Here is a 25000-nt window from a genome sequence, read left to right on the forward strand (position 1 = left end):
TACCACCACCATGTTTACTGTACCACACCAGTACTGTACCCACATGGTGGTACAGTAACATGGTGGTGGTACAGTAACATGGTGGTGGTACAGTAACATGGTGGTGGTACAGTAACATGGTGGTACAGTAACATGGTGGTACAGTAACATGGTGGTGGTACAGTAACATGGTGGTGGTACAGTAACATGGTGGTGGTACAGTAACATGGTGGTGGTACAGTAACATGGTGGTGGTACAGTAACATGGTGGTGGTACAGTAGCATGGTGGTACAGTAACATGGTGGTACAGTAACATGGTGGTGGTACAGTAACATGGTGGTACAGTAACATGGTGGTACAGTAGCATGGTGGTGGTACAGTAACATGGTGGTGGTACAGTAACATGGTGGTGGTACAGTAACATGGTGGTGGTACAGTAACATGGTGGTACAGTAACATGGTGGTGGTACAGTAACATGGTGGTGGTACAGTAACATGGTGGTGGTACAGTAGCATGGTGGTACAGTAACATGGTGGTACAGTAACATGGTGGTGGTACAGTAGCATGGTGGTGGTACAGTAACATGGTGGTGGTACAGTAACATGGTGGTGGTACAGTAGCATGGTGGTGGTACAGTAACATGGTGGTGGTACAGTAACATGGTGGTGGTACAGTAACATGGTGGTACAGTAACATGGTGGTGGTACAGTAACATGGTGTTGGTACAGTAACATGGTGGTGGTACAGTAGCATGGTGGTGGTACAGTAACATGGTGGTGGTACAGTAACATGGTGGTGGTACAGTAACATGGTGGTACAGTAACATGGTGGTGGTACAGTAACATGGTGGTGGTACAGTAGCATGGTGGTGGTACAGTAACATGGTGGTACAGTAACATGGTGGTACAGTAACATGGTGGTGGTACAGTAACATGGTGGTGGTACAGTAGCATGGTGGTGGTACAGTAACATGGTGGTACAGTAACATGGTGGTACAGTAACATGGTGGTACAGTAACATGGTGGTGGTACAGTAACATGGTGGTACAGTAACATGGTGGTACAGTAACATGGTGGTGGTACAGTAACATGGTGGTGGTACAGTAGCATGGTGGTGGTACAGTAACATGGTGGTGGTACAGTAACATGGTGGTACAGTAACATGGTGGTACAGTAACATGGTGGTACAGTAACATGGTGGTACAGTATCATGGTGGTGGTACAGTAACATGGTGGTACAGTAACATGGTGGTGGTACAGTAACATGGTGGTGGTACAGTAACATGGTGGTGGTACGGTAACATGGTGGTGGTACAGTAACATGGTGGTACAGTAACATGGTGGTACAGTAACATGGTGGTGGTACAGTAACATGGTGGTACAGTAACATGGTGGTGGTACAGTAACATGGTGGTACAGTAACATGGTGGTACAGTAACATGGTGGTGGTACAGTAGCATGGTGGTGGTACAGTAACATGGTGGTACAGTAGCATGGTGGTACAGTAACATGGTGGTGGTACAGTAACATGGTGGTACAGTAACATGGTGGTGGTACAGTAACATGGTGGTACAGTAGCATGGTGGTGGTACAGTAACATGGTGGTACAGTAACATGGTGGTGGTACAGTAACATGGTGGTACAGTAACATGGTGGTACAGTAACATGGTGGTGGTACAGTAACATGGTGGTGGTACAGTAACATGGTGGTACAGTAACATGGTGGTGGTACAGTAACATGGTGGTACAGTAACATGGTGGTGGTACAGTAACATGGTGGTACAGTAACATGGTGGTACAGTAACATGGTGGTGGTACAGTAACATGGTGGTGGTACAGTAACATGGTGGTGGTACAGTAACATGGTGGTACAGTAACATGGTGGTACAGTAACATGGTGGTACAGTAAAATGTTTCTATTTTCTACTCTTTCTCATCTTGTTTTTCATTGTTGGGGCCCGTTAGTAAGTATTTCACTGTTAGTCTACACCTGTTGTTTGAAAAGCATGTGACAAATAAAAGGTGATTTGATTTGATATAAAGAAATAGAGATAGGCCTTCTACGCAACACTCCATTTGTGATTTTACACTGATACAGGAAAATAACTGTTTGATACAGTAAAATAACTGTTTGATACAGGAAAATAACTTTTTGATTCAGTAAAATAACTGTTTGATACAGTAAAATAACTGTTTGATACAGTAAAATAACTGTTTGATTCAGTAAAATAACTGTTTGATACAGGAAAATAACTGTTTGATTCAGTAAAAGAACTGTTTGATACAGTAAAAGAACTGTTTGATACAGTAAAAGAACTGTTTGATACAGGAAAATAACTGTTTGATACAGGAAAATAACTGTTTGATACAGGAAAATAACTGTTTGATACAGGAAAATAACTGTTTGATACAGTGAAAGAACTGTTTGATACAGGAAAAGAACTGTTTGATACAGGAAAAGAACTGTTTGATACAGGAAAATAACTGTTTGATACAGGAAAATAACTGTTTGATACAGGAAAATAACTGTTTGATACAGTGAAAGAACTGTTTGATACAGGAAAAGAACTGTTTGATACAGGAAAAGAACTGTTTGATACAGGAAAATAACTGTTTGATACAGGAAAAGAACTGTTTGATACAGGAAAAGAACTGTTTGATACAGGAAAAGAACTGTTTGATACAGGAAAAGAACTGTTTGATACAGGAAAATAACTGTTTGATACAGGAAAATAACTGTTTGATACGTAAAATAACTGTTTGATACAGGAAAATAACTGTTTGATACGTAAAATAACTGTTTGATACAGGAAAATAACTGTTTGATACAGGAAAATAACTGTTTGATACAGGAAAATAACTGTTTGATACAGGAAAATAACTGTTTGATACAGTAAACATTTGTTTTGATAGAAGTGCTAATATCAGTAGGCACACAGTTACACACACACACACACACACACACACACACACACACACACACACACACACAGAAACACACACACTCATCAAACACACAAACACACACACACACACACACACACACACACACACACACACACACACAAAAACACACACACTCATACACAATTAAACACATCCGTCACACACACACACACACAGAAACACACACACTCATCAAACACACACACAATTAAACACATCCGTCACACACACACCCATCAAAACACACACACCCCCGTCACCACAAGAGATGACAATTACAATAGCAGCTCTCCCGCTACAGTTGTAGGATATTGTTTAACGGCTGTCAGTCAAACGTCTCTAACAATACCAGCTACTGAGGAGAGAGACAGACGAGGTGAAACTCGATTTCAGATTGTGTTGACTATTTAGGCACTCTGTGATGCAGTGGCTTTTGAAGTAAAGGAAATAAACGTGTCATTTTAGCTTTGTCGAAAGCCCGAGAGTGGGAATATATCCTCCGCACAAGGCGACGGCTTCAAAAAAACACTTTCAGAGCTGAGCTGTGTTTTCAGAATTATTTAAGCCTCTCAAAGTGTTTTCTAAAGAAGAAAGCACGTCAACAATGTATCTTTCCTCAAACCAGCTTAGCTGTAGGCTTGATATGCAGACCTGCTTTGTTGTTCTGAGGAGTTTAGTATAATTCTTTTAGTGCTTTCAAACACAAAACAAACACAATTCTAGGATTGAACGCTGTAAGACAGAAAAGGTGCAGTTTCCCTCGTCTTCCTTAACATGCCCTTGTTTACCAACAGATTTTCAGTTATGCTAACTTAAATTTTGCACCTCTAAGAGACGGGGTTGGTGAAAACTTGTTAAGTAGTTAGTAGAAAGCAGAACTGAAATTGAATGTGGATAGTCACGTACTGTATATTGTACATCTCTCTCTCTCTCTCTCTCTCTCTCTCTCTCTCTCTCTCTCCCTCCATCCCTCCCTCCCTCCCTCCCTCCCTCCCAATCTCTCATCTCTTGGCATTGCACCAGCGTCTCCGTTCGTTCACTGTCCTGGTGTCCCTTCCTGACTGCTATAACACCTCTCCTCTCCCCAGTCCTCCACTAAAACTCAAAAGGAAGAGCGGTAGTGATGGTTGCCGTCATCCAATTATACAATTATATATTATATACAGCCACTTAGCACACAGACAATTCAAAACCAGCCCCAAGATGATTTTCCTTTCCACCTTCGTCATTATAATACGGTAAAACCATGTCTTTCCTGCGCTTACATCTTCATTCTGGACCTTAACATGATGACCCTCACCCATGGGTGAGCCAAAATGTCAGCGGTTTACCTTTAATTGGCCCTAAGTGTCAGCGACTGGCAAATAGTTGGATCTGTAACATTAGCGGCTGTCTGAGCCAGAATGGGTAATTGAGAGATATTTTGTGGTTTTCTACCTCCATCTCCCTCCAGGTTTCTTGTGGAATGTTAGAGTGTCTCCAGCTGTGATTAAATGTTTTGATTTTCACACTGAAGCGGGTTTGTTGTTGATTTAGATGTAAGAGCAGATGAGTTAATTGTAGCTCACATTGATACGAGGTTTATAATATTAAATCGCATGCTTAGTAAAATACACCACACTATTGTTTGCGTTGGTAATTGGTAGATCAACAGTCATTAGATATGAACTGTATTTCAGGAGGTGGCATTTATTTATCAGTGTTATTTTGCCTCAGAGGGATTCTGTTGGTTGTTCTTTTCATATTTTCTGCCTGATTTCATACCCTTTCCTTCCAAATATGGAGGCCTAATCCTCAGTTCTAATAGTCTAACATCCTATAAAGAAAAAAAATATTAAATTAGAGCGGTGGCCTCCCCTACGGCGGTGGGAGAGCGAGATGACTAATGTCTTCATTTGAGTTTAATTACTGGGCCTCTATCGAATCCCCCGCCTGCCGTACAATGTTCTGTTACACCTCTCCATTCTCCCATCAACACAGGGGTGTTATGAGCTCATGAGCCCCCCCCCCCCACCCCATACCAAATAAGGAGTCTGAGTCCATTATTGAATTGGTGTTGTATTGAGGGGTTTCATGATATTAAGTGATGCCGTTTATTAGTGTACCTAATATGTCTTGATGGATTAATTTTGTCCCGTTTTTTTTTTGTTGCGTTGGTTGTGCCGTTTATCGCAGTAGGCTTTGTTTATAGGATTTGTCTTCGTTATGTGACTGTTACACTACACATTTTGTTATTGCGCAAAGCGAGTAAAATATAATTGAGTATAACCTTTTCATGGAACAACACAGTACACTGTTAGGAAAAAAAAGGTAGTCAATAATAATCCCCAGTTTACAATTGGCTCATTCATCCCCCTCCTCTCCCCTGTAACTATTCCCCAGGTCGTTGCTGCAAATGAGAACGTGTTCTCAGTCAACTTACCTGGTAAAATAACGGATAAATAAAAATAAAAAAATAAAAAAATGGCAACGTAAAGGGGTATAAACACTTGTCACTGTAGTGATACCCTGTAAGGTACGTCCATTGCACCATTAGTTAAAGGTACTGTAGGTAATTGAACCCTTGCAGTCCGTACCTTAAAAGAGGCAAAAGGTGCACATTTGCTGTTTTATGGTACAACCACAGTGACTTTCATTCCTTTTAAGTTAAAAAATATATATATATCTTCTCTCGCTGCAGGAAGATGTTTTGAGTAGGGAGGTGTAAATAGAAATTAATTTGACTAAATTATATAATTACTCCTGTCTATACAGAAAATAAAGAAAATCATTCAGAATACTTCCTCAGAGAGTATGACTTAGCCACAGACGATGTTAAGCTTCTTTTAAAGCTGTGGGTCGTATCAAATCAAATCATTCAGAATACTTCCTCAGAGAGTATGACTTAGCCACAGACGATGTTAAGCTTCTCTTAAAGCTGTGGGTCGTATCAAATCAAATCATTCAGAATACTTCCTCAGAGAGTATGACTTAGCCACAGACGATGTTAAGCTTCTTTTAAAGCTGTGGGTCGTATCAAATCAAATCATTCAGAATACTTCCTCAGAGAGTATGACTTAGCCACAGACGATGTTAAGCTTCTTTTAAAGCTGTGGGTCGTATCAAATCAAAAAACGTGTAGGTCTACATGCCGAGTTGGGAAGCCTGCGATTTGGACCGGGTGCGTGGTAATAGCCCTGGCTGATTGTTGAGATGCGGCTGTCCGTGGAAAAGCGTCTAAAATATGTGTGACTATCATGTGTCTTCAGTATCATTTTGAAATGTTGAGACAAGAAGAACGGGATGGGGGGGGGGGGTGAAGATATTGGCTCGTCTCTCTCCAGAAAAAGCTGTGCTGTCCCCCACCAATTCTTCCGCATTCATTATTTTATTGTGTTAATTGTTTGCCCTTTGATTGTTTGTTGTTGATAAATTCCCCGTTAACCAATGTCACCAGTAGTAAAAGAACCATTATTCCCCGTCATTTAGTTACATACATTTCTGTTAATTCATGGATTAATTAGGCCCACAAGTCATTTACTGTGAAGTCAAGGTGGAAACGTTGTTTGCACAACCTGCTACACTTTTGAGAAACAAGTTTTGTTATTTCACACCATCATTTATGAGTTTTGTAAAAAAAAATAAAAAAAATAATCATTGTATTTGGTTTGAAGTGCTCCGTGTGAACAATGAAAGAAAAGAAAAAAGTAGCCATTGTGATTGATAATATTTCCTCAAGATCTTTCCAACACTTTCCCCCTTCGATAGTCAGCAGGCCTCGGTGAAACAGAGCAAAATGTCATGCTCTGAGAATCCTATATATCCAGTGGAAACGTCCTAAAATACCTGAACACAGCTAAAACAGCTGTGTCTGTCCAGAGCTCACTGGCGCAGGAAACTCTGAGGGCCCAGAATAGGCTTGTTGATACAATGTTGCAAGTTTGCAAGCCACAGTTTAGGGCTGGACCTTGATGTATGTGTGTGTGTGTGTGTGTGTGTGTGTGTGTGTGTGTGTGTGTGTGTGTGTGTGTGTGTGTGTGTGTGTGTGTGTGTGTGTGTGTGTGTGTGTGTGTGTGTGTGTGTGTGTGTGAGAGAGAGAGATAAGGAGAGGGGTGTTGTAACAGATGGTGCCTATCAAAACTGACCACAAATGGACAGCTATGTGACCCAGCACCAGTGGGTGAAAAGCACCTCTCACTGGGCCACGCCCAGCACTGTGTTGCTTGCTATGGGTAGGAGCAGGCCTTTAACATGGGCAGAAGCAGGCCTTTAACATGGGCAGAAGCAGGCCTTTAACATGGGCAGAAGCAGGCCTTTAACATGGGCAGAAGCAGGCCTTTGACATGGGCAGAAGCAGGCCTTTGACATGGGCAGAAGCAGGCCTTTGACATGGGCAGAAGCAGGCCTTTAACATGGGCAAAAGCAGGCCTTTAACATGGGCAGGAGCAGGCCTTTAACATGGGTAGGAGCAGGCCTTTAACATGGGTAGGAGCAGGCCTTTAACATGGGCAGAAGCAGGCCTTTAACATGGGCAGAAGCAGGCCTTTAACATGGGCAGAAGCAGGCCTTTGACATGGGCAGAAGCAGGCCTTTAACATGGGCAGAAGCAGGCCTTTAACATGGGCAGAAGCAGGCCTTTAACATGGGCAGAAGCAGGCCTTTGACATGGGCAGAAGCAGGCCTTTAACATGGGTAGGAGCAGGCCTTTGACATAGGCAGAAGCAGGCCTTTGACATGGGCAGAAGCAGGACTTTAACATGGGCAGAAGCAGGCCTTTGACATGGGCAGAAGCAGGCCTTTGACATAGGCAGAAGCAGGCCTTTGACATGGGCAGAAGCAGGCCTTTGACATAGGCAGAAGCAGGCCTTTGACATGGGCAGAAGCAGGACTTTAACATGGGTAGGAGCAGGCCTTTAACATGGGCAGAAGCAGGCCTTTAACATGGGCAGAAGCAGGCCTTTGACATGGGCAGAAGCAGGCCTTTGACATAGGCAGAAGCAGGCCTTTGACATGGGCAGAAACAGGCCTTTGACATGGGCAGAAACAGGCCTTTGACATGGGCAGAAGCAGGCCTTTGACATGGGCAGAAGCAGGCCTTTGACATGGGCAGAAGCAGGCCTTTGACATGGGCAGAAGCAGGCCTTTGACATGGGCAGAAGCAGGCCTTTGACATGGGCAGAAGCAGGCCTTTGACATGGGCAGAAGCAGGCCTTTGACATGGGCAGAAGCAGGCCTTTGACATGGGCAGAAGCAGGCCTTTGACATGGGCAGAAGCAGGCCTTTGACATGGGCAGAAGCAGGCCTTTGACATGGGCAGAAGCAGGCCTTTAACATGGGCAGAAGCAGGCCTTTAACATGGGCAGAAGCAGGCCTTTGACATGGGCAGAAGCAGGCCTTTGACATGGGCAGAAGCAGGCCTTTGACATGGGCAGAAGCAGGCCTTTGACATGGGCAGAAGCAGGCCTTTGACATGGGCAGAAGCAGGCCTTTGACATGGGCAGAAGCAGGCCTTTGACATGGGCAGAAGCAGGCCTTTAACATGGGCAGAAGCAGGCCTTTGACATGGGCAGAAGCAGGCCTTTGACATGGGCAGAAGCAGGCCTTTGACATGGGCAGAAGCAGGCCTTTGACATGGGCAGAAGCAGGCCTTTAACATGGGCAGAAGCAGGCCTGCGAGCAGAGGGCGGGAGAATGCCACGTTCCTTATTTGATATTGTTCACATTCCCTTTTCAACAAGTTTAGAATTATAAACTAATAGAAAACAGAAGTGAATAACTAATTGTGAGCACAGCATGGATCACATAGCAGCGGGCATGCTCGACCTTGAATAAACATAACCATAGACCACTTAAACTGGCACAACACTTCCACTAATGGGAGGCCAAAAATAACTAACTGAATGCCACACCCCCCCACCAAGCTATTCAAAATAGTGGGTAAAAAAGTACCCTAAAAAGACAGTACTATGTGAGATCCTATGTGTACCTCTGAAGGTACATGATGTGTATTTTGATATTTTGTAACCCAGGTTAAGAGTACTGTACCCTTATTTCTGAGAATGTACAGACAGATGGTATGTAATAACGTAGGTGTAACTGTTGTGTAAAGTCAACTTGAGTGAAATCTAAACCTAACAATTGTGTGGAAGATTATTAGACTACCATTTCACCTCTGCCTTCTTGACATGCCGTGCAGGGCACCAGACAGGGGTACAAGGTATGGAGTTGGTTAGCAGTTAAAGATACACACCTTTTTTTACATTTTCGCCCAAAATGACATACCCAAATCTAACTGCCTGTAGCTCAGGCCCGGAAGCAAGGATATAGGCATATTCTAGGTACCATTTGAAAGGAAACACTTTGAAGTTTGTGTAAATGTGAAAGGAATGTAGGAGAATATAACATAATATCTGGTAAAAGATAATACAAAGAAAAAACAATTGTTCTTTTGTATTTTTTTTGTACCATCCTCTTTGAAATGCAAGAGAAAGGCCATAATGTATTATTCCAGCCCAGGTGCAATTTAGATTTTAGCCACTAGATGGCAGCAGTGAATGTGCAAAGTGTTAGACTGATCCAATGAACCATTGCATTTATGTTCAAACGTTTGTATCAAGACTGCCCAAATGTGCCTAATTTGTTTATTAATAACTTTTCATGTTCAAAATTGTGCACTCTCCTCAAACAATAGCATGGTATTCTCACACTGTAATAGCTACTGTAAATTGGACAGTACAGTTAGATTAACAAGAATTTAAGCTTTCTACCAATATCAGATATGTCTATGTCCTGGGAAATGTTCTTGTTACTTACAACCTCATGCTAATCCCATTAGCTTACGTTAGCTCAACCGTCCCGTTTTAAGAGGTTTTTAAACTGCTAACTGATTGTTCTCTCTCCCCAGCTGTACTGCTCCTAGCCTGCATGTCCTCTACAACCCAGTCAATGAACACGGGCTAGACTCCAGCCCTTCCTGCCAATCATGTGGAAGATAGCTCCCCAGAGAGCTGTCAGTCAAACAGAAGGCCCCACCCACACTCCGTTTGCAGGGGATTATTAGGCCTGTCAGTTCTGTTATGCTCACTGCCAATGTGTCAGTCAAAGTGACTGTTTCCTCCTTTGCTTGGCTTTTTGACAAGCCTGCTGACCATGATGGCAATCCTGAGCTGATAAATAGTCAATCGTTCTGGCTTCTCCGCCCTGTTCCCTGTTGCTCCACCGACAAGTACTCAACAGTGAGATTAAATGGGTCGAAGGACGGGGTCGAAGGACGGGGTCGAAGGACGGGGTCGAAGGACGGGGGCGAAGGACGGGGTCGAAAGACGGGGGCGAAGGACGGGGGCGAAGGACGGGGTCGAAGGACGGGGTCGAAGGACAGTTGACACCTGAAAACACCTAAGGGATAGTTGAGGGAAAATACTTTCACATGACCATCCCCTTGTACTGGGCATCCTCCCCCCTCGTAGAATTCAAAATGATGTTTACAACCACAAATAACAATAACTGTAGTGACCAATGATTCGGTAGCGACCCTGGGTTTATAAACGGCGACATCGACTTTATCATTTCAGCATGCTTTTGTGTGTCAGAGTCGATGTCACGCAGGGCTACAGGCCAGAAGGCTGAGGGTTCACCGAACCACCACAGACGAGCTCCCTCTCCCTGCCTGTGTCATCAAACTACGACCAGAGCCGTCTGCAGACAATAATCAGCGTGGGGGAAATCTGAGTTTCAACATTTTGATGCAGTATTTATAATTATATAAAATATATGCATCAAAAAAAATAATCCAATAACAGGTTTCTATGCCAACGCACTATACAACCGATACATGAACCATACTGACTTTGGACTCTTCGATATCATGGTTTGAGTTTTCAACAACACCACAGTAGACTGTCAAGCTAGACAAACATGAAACACAATCCCTCTCTACCTTGTAGGCTTACCCAGTATCAAAGGCCTGGCTTGAGAATCTCTAAATGTCATTCAACTTGTTGGTGTTTTGTAACAGATGTCTCTTTCCATTCATCAAATGGCTGCTGCACAGTTTGGATGCTGGAATTATATTCTGGACGAACATGCGCAGGTTGCCTACAGGAGACTTCTGAAGTAGCCTAATCAGTAGTAGCCTAATCAGTAGTAGCCTAATCAGTAGTAGCCTAATCAGTAGTAGCCTAATCAGTAGTAGCCTAATCAGTAGTAGCCTAATCAGAAGTAGCCTAATCAGTAGTAGCCTAATCAGTAGTAGCCTAATCAGAAGTAGCCTAATCAGTAGTAGCCTAATCAGTAGTAGCCTAATCAGTAGTAGCCTAATAAGTAGTAGCCTAATCAGAAGTAGCCTAATCAGTAGTAGCCTAATCAGTAGTAGCCTAATCAGAAGTAGCCTAATCAGTAGTAGCCTAATCAGTAGTAGCCTAATCAGTAGTAGCCTAATCAGTAGTAGCCTGATCAGTAGTAGCCTAATCAGTAGTAGCCTAATCAGAAGTAGCCTAATCAGTAGTAGCCTAATCAGTAGTAGCCTAATCAGTAGTAGCCTAATCAGTAGTAGCCTAATCAGATTAAAACATTGTGACCTGGTCTGGTTGTGTTCATGCCACATATAAAAGGTAACACATTTTAAAAGTTAAATGACAAATATTTTGTCTATATTGAAACGTTAGGCTCTAGATGCATGAAGCAGGAAGCCGCTGGGATTGGAGAGGAGGCAGAGCGTGTGTCTTTCCTGAATAACAGGGCATGCTGGGAGAATATGTGGCCACGTCATTATAGGACGACTTGGGAGAATGATGATCTGCAGCAGACGGCACATCTCCGTATCAGAAGTAAAGATACTTCCAGACTGGCTTGCTACTCTGCCTTTCTAGACCTTTCTAAATGGAATGACTGGAATTAAATCAGAATTCGGTTTTTGCACCCGTTATTCAAATCACATTTTCACTGCAGCCTAGAGTAGAATGTTGTACTCACTTGAAAACAATAATTCATTTAATCATTGTATTGTGGTGTTGTAGGCTAGTCTAGGGAAGGATGTTTGCACTGTCCCTAAACAAGATTAATAGGGGTGCTTTTTTGAGCTGCGTGTCTTCACTGTTCTTTCATGCGCAATGATGCACCTGGCCTCTTCCATGCCTATCAGCTATTCCTATTGGTTCTTGTGGATTCATATTGAACATTGGTGCAGCTTTGAATGAGCTTAGAATGTATGTGTGGAATGTTAGCCTATTGCAGACCTGGACAAACGATCCACCTACCACTGTTGTCACTATGAATGGTGGATAGAGGACAGGATAGACAGTTAGAATGGTAGACTATATTGTTATTATGAATGGTGGATAGACAGACTGGTAGACTATATTGTCAGTATGAATGGTGGATAGACAGACTGGTAGACTATATTGTCAGTATGAATGGTGGATAGACAGACTGGTAGACTATATTGTCAGTATGAATGGTGGATAGACAGACTGGTAGACTATATTGTCACTATGAATGGTGGATAGACAGACTGGTAGACTATATTGTCACTATGAATGGTGGATAGACAGACTGGTAGACTATATTGTCACTATGAATGGTGGATAGACAGACTGGTAGACTATATTGTCACTATGAATGGTGGATAGACAGTTAGACTGGTAGACTATATTGTCACTATGAATGGTGGATAGACAGACTGGTAGACTATATTGTCACTATGAATGGTGGATAGACAGTTAGACTGGTAGACTACACTGAGGTTACCAAACATTAGGAACACCTTCCTCATATTGAGTTGCACCCTAAGAGCTCCCATTTTACTCGCCGACCTATTTCCTTTTCTTCACATGTCACAAGCGAACATCCCTAATAACCATTACTCATCGTTAAAATGTACCCATACTGCACCTATGAATGCAGGCCAACAGAGGGAACCCTGGGAAATGTAGGCCAACAGAGGGAACCCAGGGCCAAATAAGGGGACCTTGGAAAAGGTAGGCCAACAGAGGGAACCCAGGGCCAACAGAGGGAACCCTGGGAAATGTAGGGCAACAGAGGGAACCCAGGGCCAAATAAGGGAACCTTGGAAAAGGTAGGCCAACAGAGGGAACCCAGGGCCAACAGAGGGAACCCTGGGAAATGTAGGCCAACAGAGGGAACTCAGGGCCAAATAAGGGAACCTTGGAAAAGGTAGGCCAACAGAGGGAACCCTGGGAAATGTAGGCCAACAGAGGGAACCCAGGGCCAATAGAGGGAACCCTGGGAAATGTAGGCCAACAGAGGAAAGCCAGAGTCCAGCATGCTCTCAGAGGCTGGGTTTGTCCTGCTTCTAAGGGGCGGCGACAGCAGAAACTTGGCATGGACACACTCGTTTATGTGGCTCTCTCTTTCATTCTCTCTATCCGGAGGAGATTTCCCCTGCGGCGTGTTTGCACTTAGAATTATAAGCGCCAGCTACACTGATTTTGACAAATGTGTCAGGAGATCTCCCCCCTGTCGAAGCCAACACAGGTACACACACACAAACACACACACACAGAGGCCTTCTGTCGCTCTCCATTCTGCCTGTCCTCATTGCCCCTAGTGACAGAGTGGTATCTCAGACATAGTGAGAGTGTTTGAGAGCCAGGTGGGCACTGTTCTGTGTGTGCGTGTGCGTGTGCGTGCGTGCGTGCGTGCGTGCGTGCGTGCGTGCGTGTGTGTAAACCTCCTGCTTGGTCCGTGCTCGAAGTCTGCTGTTCTCCACAGCAACAACCTCACAATGTCCACCGTGGAAAAACATAGCTATTCTTCTATGGACCGTTTTCTGTGCAATACAACCGTCTGGGTAGGAATATGTCTATATGAACCTAATCTACACTACAACTGATTGGTCCAAATGATTACTGGTACTAGGACCTTTGACCTTGTGAACAGGAAACGTAATGTTTACTGTATATGTCATGTGTTCTTTATTTATGGAATGTGTATTGTTCATTTGTCCTTTTGTAGGTGGTGGACCTGTACTGGGGGATGGACCCAGAGGAGTGGGACAGTCCAGACCTGCAGCGTCTCAGGATGAAGTTACTAGAGGACTGTCTCCAGACGTCCGCCGGCCCATGTTTTGTTGTGGGTATTATGACACGTAAATTATCCTTTATAAGCCTTCATAACCACCCTGTTCATTACACACCGCTGAGATGTTAATTTGACTGTTTTGAGTTTGTGTTGTAACATGGTAGTTTGTCTGTCTGTATGTCCAGTCACCCATCCACCCATCCACCCATCCATCCACCCATCCATCCATCCACCCATCCATCCATCCATCCATCCACCCATCCATCCATCCACCCATCCATCCACCCATCCATCCACCCATCCATCCATCCATCCATCCATCCATCAAATTATTTAAGACTTTCTGCTCTCAGTTCGGTACGTGCAGTTTCAACAGGTTGTTGGTTTGGAACTTGTTGGTTCGGAACCTGTTGGTTCGGAACTTGTTGGTTCGGAACCTGTTGGTTCGGAACTTGTTGGTTTGCTGTGTAGAGAGATCAATATGATGACAGATGGGCTCAGGTTGTGTGGGTTATCAATTCTATCTCTTCTAGATCATACCAGGTCAGAGGAGGTAAAGACCCATTTTGATGGAGGGCATGAGATTGTAATTGGGGTCAGAGCTCAGAGAGAGAGAGAGAGAGGTGATAGGATAGTGGATAGGAGCCTTGTCCCAGGGAGTCTGATATTGTAATTGGGGTCAGAGGTCAGAGAGAGAGAGGTGTCTATCTTTGTACCCCCGAATTAATTTACATATCTTATATCTTCATATCTCTGCCCACCCAACCATCTATCTCTTTCTGCATCTCTCTTTCTGCATCTATCTCTTTCTGCATCTATCTCTTTCTGCATCTATCTCTTTCATCTATCTCTTTCTGCATTTATCTCTTTCATCTATCCCTTTCTGCATCTCTCTTTCTGCATCTCTCTTTCTGCATTTATCTCTTTCTGCATCTATCTCTTTCATCTATCTTTTTCTGCATCTATCTCTTTCTGCATCTATCTCTTTCTGCATATATCTCTTTCTGCATCTATCTCTTTCTGCATCTATCTCTTTCTGCATCTCTCTCTTTCTGCATCTATCTCTTTCATCTATCTCTTTCTGCATCTATCTCTTTCTGCATCTATCTCTTTCTGCATCTATCTCTTTCTGCATCTATCTCTTTCTGCATCTATCTCTTTCTGCATCTATCTCTTTCATCTATCTTTTTCTGCATCTATCTCTTTCTGCATCTATCTCTTTCTGCATCTATCTCTTTCTGTATCTATCTCTTTCTGCATCTATCTCTTTCATCTATCTTTTTCTGCATCTATCTCTTTCTGCATCTCTCTCTTTCTGCATCTATCTCTTTCTGCATCTATCTCTTTCATCTATCTCTTTCTGCATAGTTACTCATAACCCCCACCCCCCACCCCACACACACGATTGACAGCTTGCCTTGTGGATGAGCTATTGCACTTATCCCACCGGTAGTGAAAAGGAAGGTTATTTACCCCACTGGTAGTGAAAAGGAAGGTTATTTACCCCACTGGTAGTGAAAAGGAAGGTTATTTACCCCACTGGTAGTGAAAAGGAAGGTTATTTACCCCACTGGTAGTGAAAAGGAAGGTTATTTACCCCACTGGTAGTGAGAAGGAAAGTTATTTACCCCACTGGTAGTGAAAAGGAAGGTTATTTACCCCACTGGTAGTGAAAAGGAAGGTTATTTACCCCACTGGTAGTGAAAAGGAAGGTTATTTACCCCACTGGTAGTGAAAAGGAAGGTTATTTACCCCACTGGTAGTGAAAAGGAAGGTTATTTACCCCACTGGTAGTGAAAAGGAAGGTTATTTACCCCACTGGTAGTGAAAAGGAAGGTTATTTACCCCACTGGTAGTGAAAAGGAAGGTTATTTACCCCACTGGTTGTGAAAAGGAAGGTTATTTACCCCACTGGTAGTGAAAAGGAAGGTTATTTACCCCACTGGTAGTAAAAAGGAAGGTTATTTACCCCACTGGTAGTGAAAAGGAAGGTTATTTACCCCACTGGTAGTGAAAAGGAAGGTTATTTACCCCACTGGTTGTGAAAAGGAAGGTTATTTACCCCACTGGTAGTGAAAAGGAAGGTTATTTACCCCACTGGTAGTAAAAAGGAAGGTTATTTACCCCACTGGTAGTGAAAAGGAAGGTTATTTACCCCACTGGTAGTGAGAAGGAAAGTTATTTACCCCACTGGTAGTGAAAAGGAAGGTTATTTACCCCACTGGTAGTGAAAAGGAAGGTTATTTACCCCACTGGTAGTGAGAAGGAAGGTTATTTACCCCACTGGTAGTGAGAAGGAAGGTTATTTACCCCACTGGTAGTGAGAAGGAAGGTTATTTACCCCACTGGTAGTGAGAAGGAAGGTTATTTACCCCACTGGTAGTGAAAAGGAAGGTTATTTACCCCACTGGTAGTGAGAAGGAAGGTTATTTACCCCACTGGTAGTGAAAAGGAAGGTTATTTACCCCACTGGTAGTGAAAAGGAAGGTTATTTACCCCACTGGTTGTGAAAAGGAAGGTTATTTACCCCACTGGTAGTGAGAAGGAAAGTTATTTACCCCACTGGTAGTGAAAAGGAAGGTTATTTACCCCACTGGTAGTGAAAAGGAAGGTTATTTACCCCACTGGTAGTGAGAAGGAAGGTTATTTACCCCACTGGTAGTGAGAAGGAAGGTTATTTACCCCACTGGTAGTGAAAAGGAAGGTTATTTACCCCACTGGTAGTGAGAAGGAAGGTTATTTACCCCACTGGTTGTAAAAAGGAAGGTTATTTACCCCACTGGTAGTGAGAAGGAAGGTTATTTACCCCACTGGTAGTGAGAAGGAAGGTTATTTACCCCACTGGTAGTGAGAAGGAAGGTTATTTACCCCACTGGTTGTGAGAAGGAAGGTTATTTACCCCACTGGTAGTGAGAAGGAAGGTTATTTACCCCACTGGTAGTAAAAAGGAAGGTTATTTACCCCACTGGTAGTGAGAAGGAAGGTTATTTACCCCACTGGTAGTGAGAAGGAAGGTTATTTACCCCACTGGTAGTAAAAAGGAAGGTTATTTACCCCACTGGTAGTGAGAAGGAAGGTTATTTACCCCACTGGTAGTGAGAAGGAAGGTTATTTACCCCACTGGTAGTGAAAAGGAAGGTTATTTACCCCACTGGTAGTGAGAAGGAAGGTTATTTACCCCACTGGTAGTGAGAAGGAAGGTTATTTACCCCACTGGTTGTGAGAAGGAAGGTTATTTACCCCACTGGTAGTGAGAAGGAAGGTTATTTACCCCACTGGTAGTGAGAAGGAAGGTTATTTACCCCACTGGTAGTAAAAAGGAAGGTTATTTACCCCACTGGTAGTGAGAAGGAAGGTTATTTACCCCACTGGTAGTAAAAAGGAAGGTTATTTACCCCACTGGTAGTGAGAAGGAAGGTTATTTACCCCACTGGTAGTGAGAAGGAAGGTTATTTACCCCACTGGTAGTGAGAAGGAAGGTTATTTACCCCACTGGTAGTGAGAAGGAAGGTTATTTGCCCCACTGGTAGTGAGAAGGAAGGTTATTTACCCCACTGGTAGTGAGAAGGAAGGTTATTTGCCCCACTGGTAGTAAAAAGGAAGGTTATTTACCCCACTGGTAGTGAGAAGGAAGGTTATTTACCCCACTGGTAGTGAGAAGGAAGGTTATTTACCCCACTGGTAGTGAGAAGGAAGGTTATTTACCCCACTGGTTGTGAGAAGGAAGGTTATTTACCCCACTGGTAGTGAGAAGGAAGGTTATTTACCCCACTGGTAGTGAAAAGGAAGGTTATTTGCCCCACTGGTAGTGAGAAGGAAGGTTATTTGCCCCACTGGTAGTGAAAAGGAAGGTTATTTACCCCACTGGTAGTAAAAAGGAAGGTTATTTACCCCACTGGTAGTGAGAAGGAAGGTTATTTACCCCACTGGTTGTGAGAAGGAAGGTTATTTACCCCACTGGTTGTGAGAAGGAAGGTTATTTGCCCCACTGGTTGTGAGAAGGAAGGTTATTTACCCCACTGGTAGTGAGAAGGAAGGTTATTTGCCCCACTGGTAGTGAGAAGGAAGGTTATTTACCCCACTGGTAGTAAAAAGGAAGGTTATTTACCCCACTGGTAGTGAGAAGGAAGGTTATTTGCCCCACTGGTAGTAAAAAGGAAGGTTATTTACCCCACTGGTAGTGAGAAGGAAGGTTATTTACCCCACTGGTAGTGAGAAGGAAGGTTATTTACCCCACTGGTAGTGAAAAGGAAGGTTATTTACCCCACTGGTAGTAAAAAGGAAGGTTATTTACCCCACTGGTAGTGAGAAGGAAGGTTATTTACCCCACTGGTTGTGAGAAGGAAGGTTATTTACCCCACTGGTTGTGAGAAGGAAGGTTATTTGCCCCACTGGTTGTGAGAAGGAAGGTTATTTACCCCACTGGTAGTGAGAAGGAAGGTTATTTACCCCACTGGTAGTGAGAAGGAAGGTTATTTACCCCACTGGTAGTGAGAAGGAAGGTTATTTACCCCACTGGTAGTAAAAAGGAAGGTTATTTACCCCACTGGTAGTGAGAAGGAAGGTTATTTACCCCACTGGTAGTGAGAAGGAAGGTTATTTACCCCACTGGTAGTGAAAAGGAAGGTTATTTACCCCACTGGTAGTGAGAAGGAAGGTTATTTACCCCACTGGTAGTGAGAAGGAAGGTTATTTACCCCACTGGTTGTGAGAAGGAAGGTTATTTACCCCACTGGTAGTGAGAAGGAAGGTTATTTACCCCACTGGTAGTGAGAAGGAAGGTTATTTACCCCACTGGTAGTGAGAAGGAAGGTTATTTACCCCACTGGTAGTGAGAAGGAAGGTTATTTACCCCACTGGTAGTAAAAAGGAAGGTTATTTACCCCACTGGTAGTGAGAAGGAAGGTTATTTACCCCACTGGTAGTAAAAAGGAAGGTTATTTACCCCACTGGTAGTGAGAAGGAAGGTTATTTACCCCACTGGTAGTGAGAAGGAAGGTTATTTACCCCACTGGTAGTGAGAAGGAAGGTTATTTGCCCCACTGGTAGTGAGAAGGAAGGTTATTTACCCCACTGGTAGTAAAAAGGAAGGTTATTTACCCCACTGGTAGTGAAAAGGAAGGTTATTTACCCCACTGGTAGTGAGAAGGAAGGTTATTTACCCCACTGGTAGTGAGAAGGAAGGTTATTTACCCCACTGGTTGTGAGAAGGAAGGTTATTTACCCCACTGGTAGTGAGAAGGAAGGTTATTTCATAGCTCTGGTTTTTCCAAGGTGTCACACTAACTGTGTTGGGAGGCCCAGCTCTTCAGCTCCAATCAGCACTGTATACACATACAGCTCACACACTCACACACACAACAGCAGTGTGTACACACACACACACACACACACCCACAAAAGTAGTTTGTACACACACACACACACACACACACACACACACACACACACACACACACACACACCCACAAAGTAGCTTGTACACACACACACACACACACACAATACAACCCTCTTGAATTATGATCCCAGCCCCTCCTCCCAATCTGTCTCTCTGCAGATGAATTTTTTATGATGTATTAAAATCCTCTCACAGTTAACGGGTTATCATCGCCGAGTTAGTGTACCAATTTAGATCAGTGTCTACCCTAAGGACCCAGCCCTGCCCTAGCTTGTACCTTCCACAGAGAGAGAGAGAGAGAGGGAGAGGGAGAGGGAGAAGGAGAGGGAGAGGGAGAGGGCGAGAGAGCGAGGGAGAGGGAGAGAGCGAGAGAGAGAGAGGGAGAGAGAGGGAGAGCGAGGGAGAGGGAGAGGGAGAGGGAGAGGGAGAGAGAGAGAGGGAGAGAGAGAGAGAGAGAGAGAGATAGATACATTTATAGATGTGAAAGCTTGACAGCTGTTGTCCCTTGGTTCTTGTGATAATGTTGGCGAGAGCCATATTTTCTCTCCTCTGAAGAGACTGACTGATACACTTTCTTTGATCAGTGGCAGAGGCGTAGTTGGAGCGGCGGTTGACAGTTCTGGGTTCTATTTGTTGACTCATTTGTCTCCCGAGAACGATTTGGGTGGATTCTTTTTCTTGTTACTTTGAGTCTGACAAGTGAAAAGCTGATGACCTAAAAGCTGAAGACCCTAAAAGCTGAAGACCCTAAAAGCTGAAGATCCTAAACGCTGAAGACCCTAAAGGCTGAATACCTAAAGGCTGAAGACCCTAAAAGCTGAAGACCCTAAAAGCTGAAGACTTCAAGGCTGAAGACCCTAAACGCTGAAGACCCTAAACGCTGAAGACCCTAAAAGCTGAAGACCTCAAGGCTGAAGACCTAAACGCTGAATACCTAAAAGCTGAAGACCTGAAAGCTGAAGACCTGAAAGCTGAAGACCTGAAAGCTGAAGACCCTAAAAGATGATGACCTCAAGGCTGAAGACCCTAAAAGCTGAAAACCTAAAAGCTGAAGACCCTAAAGGCTGAATACCTAAAAGCTGAAGACCCTAAAAGCTGAAGACCTAAAAGCTGAAGACCTGAAAGCTGAAGACCTGGAGGATGAAGACCTGAAGGATGAAGACCTGACGGCTGAAGACCTAAAAGCTGAAGACCTAAAAGATGATGACCTCAAGGCTGATGACCTCAAGGCTGAAGACCTAAAGGCTGAATACCCTAAAAGCTGATGACCCTAAAAGCTGATGACCTCAAGGCTGAAGACCTCAAGGCTGAAGACCTCAAGGCTGAAGACCTGAAGGCTGAAGACCTGAAGGCTAAAGACCTGAAGGCTGAAGACCTGAAAGCTGAAGACCTGAAGGCTGAAGACCTACAGTAAAGGCTATAGTATAGTGTGAGATTAGAATATGACTGTGGTGGTGATTCTGTATTTCAGGATACAGTTAGTACATAAACTATAATACAGAAACTCTACGTGCAGACATCATGCTAATACAGATCTCTACACACACACACACTGAGCAGTCCAAATCCCACCACAGTATTAAAACCAGAAGAGACACATCTAACCCTTCGTGGTCTTCTAGCTCCAGCACAGCCCCAGAGGTCCCTCTAGCCTGTCTGTCTGCCTATCCACATGGTGGTGGGAGTCACTTCAAAGTCTGTTCCGGGGGAAGCGGCTGCACGGGAGAATCGCAGCTGACACGACTGTCTGGGTGAACACATGGCTCAGAGGAGGGATGAAGGGATGGAGAGAGAGGAAAGGAAGGGGGAACGCTAGAGGGATGTGTGTGTGTGTGTGTGTGTGAGAGTGAGAGAGAGAGAGAGAGAGAGAGAGCGAGAGAGAAAGAGAGAGAGAGAGAGAGAGAGAGAAAGAAAGAGAGAGAGAGAGAGAGAGAGAGAGAGAGAGAGAGAGAGAGAGAGAGGTAGAGAGAGAGAGAGAGGTAGAGAGAGAGAAAAAGAGAGAGAGCGAAAAAGAGAGAGAGAGAAAAAGAGAGAGAGAAAAAGAGAGAGAGAAAAAGAGAGAGAGAGAGAGTAGGGGGAGGAGGTTAAATACTCCTCCTCTGGTTTCAGCAGTTTAGAGCAGGCCCAGCGTTGCCTCCTGTGTCGGTCCACAGTGGATGGGTTTGGATCAGCTTTATAGTCCTCCTAGCTTTCCTCCCATGGTCTTTCTGTCACAACATCGTAGAGTTACTGTCTGCAAACACTGTACTGTTTTATTGGCACGTTACTATTAGATAACATTCCTTTATAATGTAATATTGACTCTAGAGGGAAGTCATAGACCATAAAATGGTGTCTCCCTCTATGAAACATCCTGTCTCTGTACAGTGTATGATGATGGGGGGTGGGGCATAACATTTATAAATAATGTGTTATCTGTTGTGGTTGACACACCAATTACGTTCTCACAGATAAGGCAGGTGGCACTGCAGGGCCAGTAAACACCCACCCACCCCTACACACACACACACACACACACACACACACACACACACACACACACACACACACACACACACACACACACACACACACACACACACACACACACACACACACACACACCTGTAGGGGCTTTTTTCAAACCTGTCGACCTGTTGGCGCAAATAAAGCAGGTTTCCATGGCGATGCCAGGGGTTGGCATGGTGATGGTGTCATTGACCCGGAGATTAAGCATGCCAATGAGGCATGACTGGTTTATTCCTCTCCCGACCGACTAGAATTCCCTAAAACGATAGACATATATACCCCTTCACAAAATTCTGTTCTTTTCCCTGTTTTTTCTACTTTTTTTCCCAGCTTAGTTTTCTCTTATCTAATGGAAATATCATGTTATTTTGCTGAGGTGTAAGAGGAGGGTGTGAAATGCAGTTAAACTGTAACGCAGCTGTTTTTTTACAGCACAGTAACCTCCCGTTCAGTCTACATGATGTAAGTGTTAAGCCGATACGCCTGGTTGGAGACTTGCGTTCCCGAGAAAGCAACCTGGACTCAGGGGTAGACGTAACATAATAAAAATGTAATATTTGACGTGCACATTAGTTTGATATTCTATGTTTGGTATTGTATGGATTAAGTTGTGGTTGTCCGTCATCCAATTTGTATATATGTTACGAATTACAATTCCGATGATATGTTACGTTTAACAATTCGTAAAATATGTTACGAATTACAAATCATACAATATGTGTTAACACTTCACTTGACACCCAACGTCATAACCAGTTATAACACGGTCTTAACCACGTCATAATATCCCATAATATTTGACATAGCTTGTCATAACCAGTTATAACACGGTCATAACCACCTCATAATATCCCATAACAGCTGGCATAGCTTGTCATAACCAGTTATAACACGGTCATAACCACACCATAATATCCCATAACAGCTGACATAGCTTGTTATAACATGATCATAACCTGTTATAACATGGTCATAACACTGTCATGACCCATATATTAACACCTGTTGTGACATATATTATGTTATTTTATGACTGGTTATGACACCTACATAAGAGTGTCAAAACCCACAAAACCTACCACACAAGGCAGAACCTTCCATTACACCATAGACTAGGTGTCAACAGTGTGTTTATGTAATATAACAGTTTTTTATTATTGATCACGTTGAGTTATCATTATAATTGCGCACACATTGATGTCAGACATGCACCTACCCCAATGCTCTGTTGCTGATGACTGGGATGAATGCAGGAGCAGATTTAAGTATAACAGCATGTAACAGTGTTATGACCATATTATGACAGGTTATAACAAGTTATGTCAGCTTTTAACAGCGTTATGACCATATTATGACGGGTTATGGCAAGTTATGTCAGCTTTTATGACCATATTCTGACATGGTTATGCAACTGGGTGTCAAGTAAAGTGTTACCCAATATGTTACGAATTTGCAATATGTATGATATGGCTAACGTTAGCTAAGTGGCTAATGGTAACGTTAGCAAGGTAGCTAACGCTAACATTAGCTAGGTGGCTAAGATTAGCTAGGTGGCTAAATGGCGAATGGTAATGTTAGCTAGGTGGCTAACACTAACACTAGCTAGGTGGCTAGGTGGCTAATGCTAATGTGAGCTAAGATTCGTGTTAAGGTGAAGGTTAGGCTTAGGAGTGTAGGGTAAAGGTTAAAGGATTAAGGTTAGGGGAAGGGTTAGCTAACATGCTAAGTAGTTTTTAAGTATGTAAAAAGTAGTAAGTTGTCGGTGATCTTTGGGTTTCTAGACGTTCACGTTATACGCCAACTCCTCCACCGCGACCAACCACCCTCCTTTTGTTTTTGCCTTAAACTTCTTCTGGCTGCAAGCCCGAAGCCGGGCACAATATGACAACAGCCACTTCAAGTGCAGGGCGCGAAATTCAAAATATATTTTTTAGAAATATTTAACTTTCACACATTAACAAGTCCAATACAGCATATGAAAGATAAACATCTTGTGAATCCAGCCAACATGTCCGATTTTTAAAATGTTTTACAGCGAAAACACCACATATATTTATGTTAGCTCACCACCAAATACAAAAAAGGACAGACATTTTTCACAGCACAGATAGCATGCACAAAGCCAACCTAACTAACCAAGAACCAACCAAACTAACCAAGAAACAACTTCATCAGATGACAGTCTTATAACATGTTATACAATAAATCTATGTTTTGTTCGAAAAATGTGCATATTTGAGGTATAAATCAGTTTTACATTGCAGCTACCATCACAGCTACCGTCACAAATAGTACCGAAGCAGCCAGAGTAATTACAGACACCAACGTCAAATACCGAAATACTCATCATAAAACATTTCTGAAAAATCGATGGTGTATAGCAAATTAAAGACAAACATCTTGTGAATCCAGCCAATATTTCCGATTTTTTAAGTGTTTTACAGCGAAAACACAATATAGCATTATATTAGCTTACTACAATAGCCTACCACACTACCGCATTCATTCATCAAGGCACGTTAGCGATAGCAATAGGCACGTTAGCGATAGCAAATAAACCAGCAAAAGATATATAATTTTTGACTAACCTTGATAAGCTTCATCAGATGACAGTCCTATAACATCAGGTTATACATACACTTATGTTTTGTTCGAAAATGTGCATATTTAGAGCTGAAATCAGTGGTTATACATTGTGCTAACGTAGCATCTTTTTCCCAGAATGTGCGGATATTTTTATGGCACTCAACTATTCTGACCAAATAACTATACATAAACGTTACTAAAAAATACATGTTGTATAGGAAATGATAGATACACTAGTTCTTAATGCGATCGCCGTGTTAGAATTCTAAAAATAACTTCATTACGACATCCAGCTTAGGTATAGCGAGAGAGTACCCAAAATCTGGGCGCAAACGACTATTTCACATGTTCGACAGATATATGAAATAGCATCATAAAATGGGTCCTACTTTTGATGATCTTTCATCAGAATGTTGTACAAGGGGTCCTTTGTCGGGAACAATCGTTGTTTGGATTTAGAATGTCCTCTTCTCCAGTCAATTAGCACGGAAAGCTAGCAAAGTAGCCCGAAGCTCTCCTTCCTGAACAAAGGCACACAACGCAACACGCCTAACGTCCCGAAT

The 25000-nt window shown here is 43.2% G+C and overlaps 1 protein-coding gene across 1 annotated transcript in view; it reads left to right on the top strand.

Moving 5' to 3' along the window:
* Window positions 1-25000, top strand: part of LOC120049456 (NACHT and WD repeat domain-containing protein 2-like) — an 80215-nt gene that overhangs the window by 29319 nt on the left and 25896 nt on the right. Inside the window, exon 3 of the mRNA XM_038995721.1 lies at window positions 13877-13993. Coding sequence (XP_038851649.1) covers window positions 13877-13993 — 117 coding nt within the window. The remainder of the gene's footprint in view (window positions 1-13876; window positions 13994-25000) is intronic.

The sequence above is a fragment of the Salvelinus namaycush genome, chromosome 6 (assembly GCF_016432855.1).
Source record: "Salvelinus namaycush isolate Seneca chromosome 6, SaNama_1.0, whole genome shotgun sequence".
NCBI lineage: Eukaryota > Metazoa > Chordata > Actinopteri > Salmoniformes > Salmonidae > Salvelinus > Salvelinus namaycush.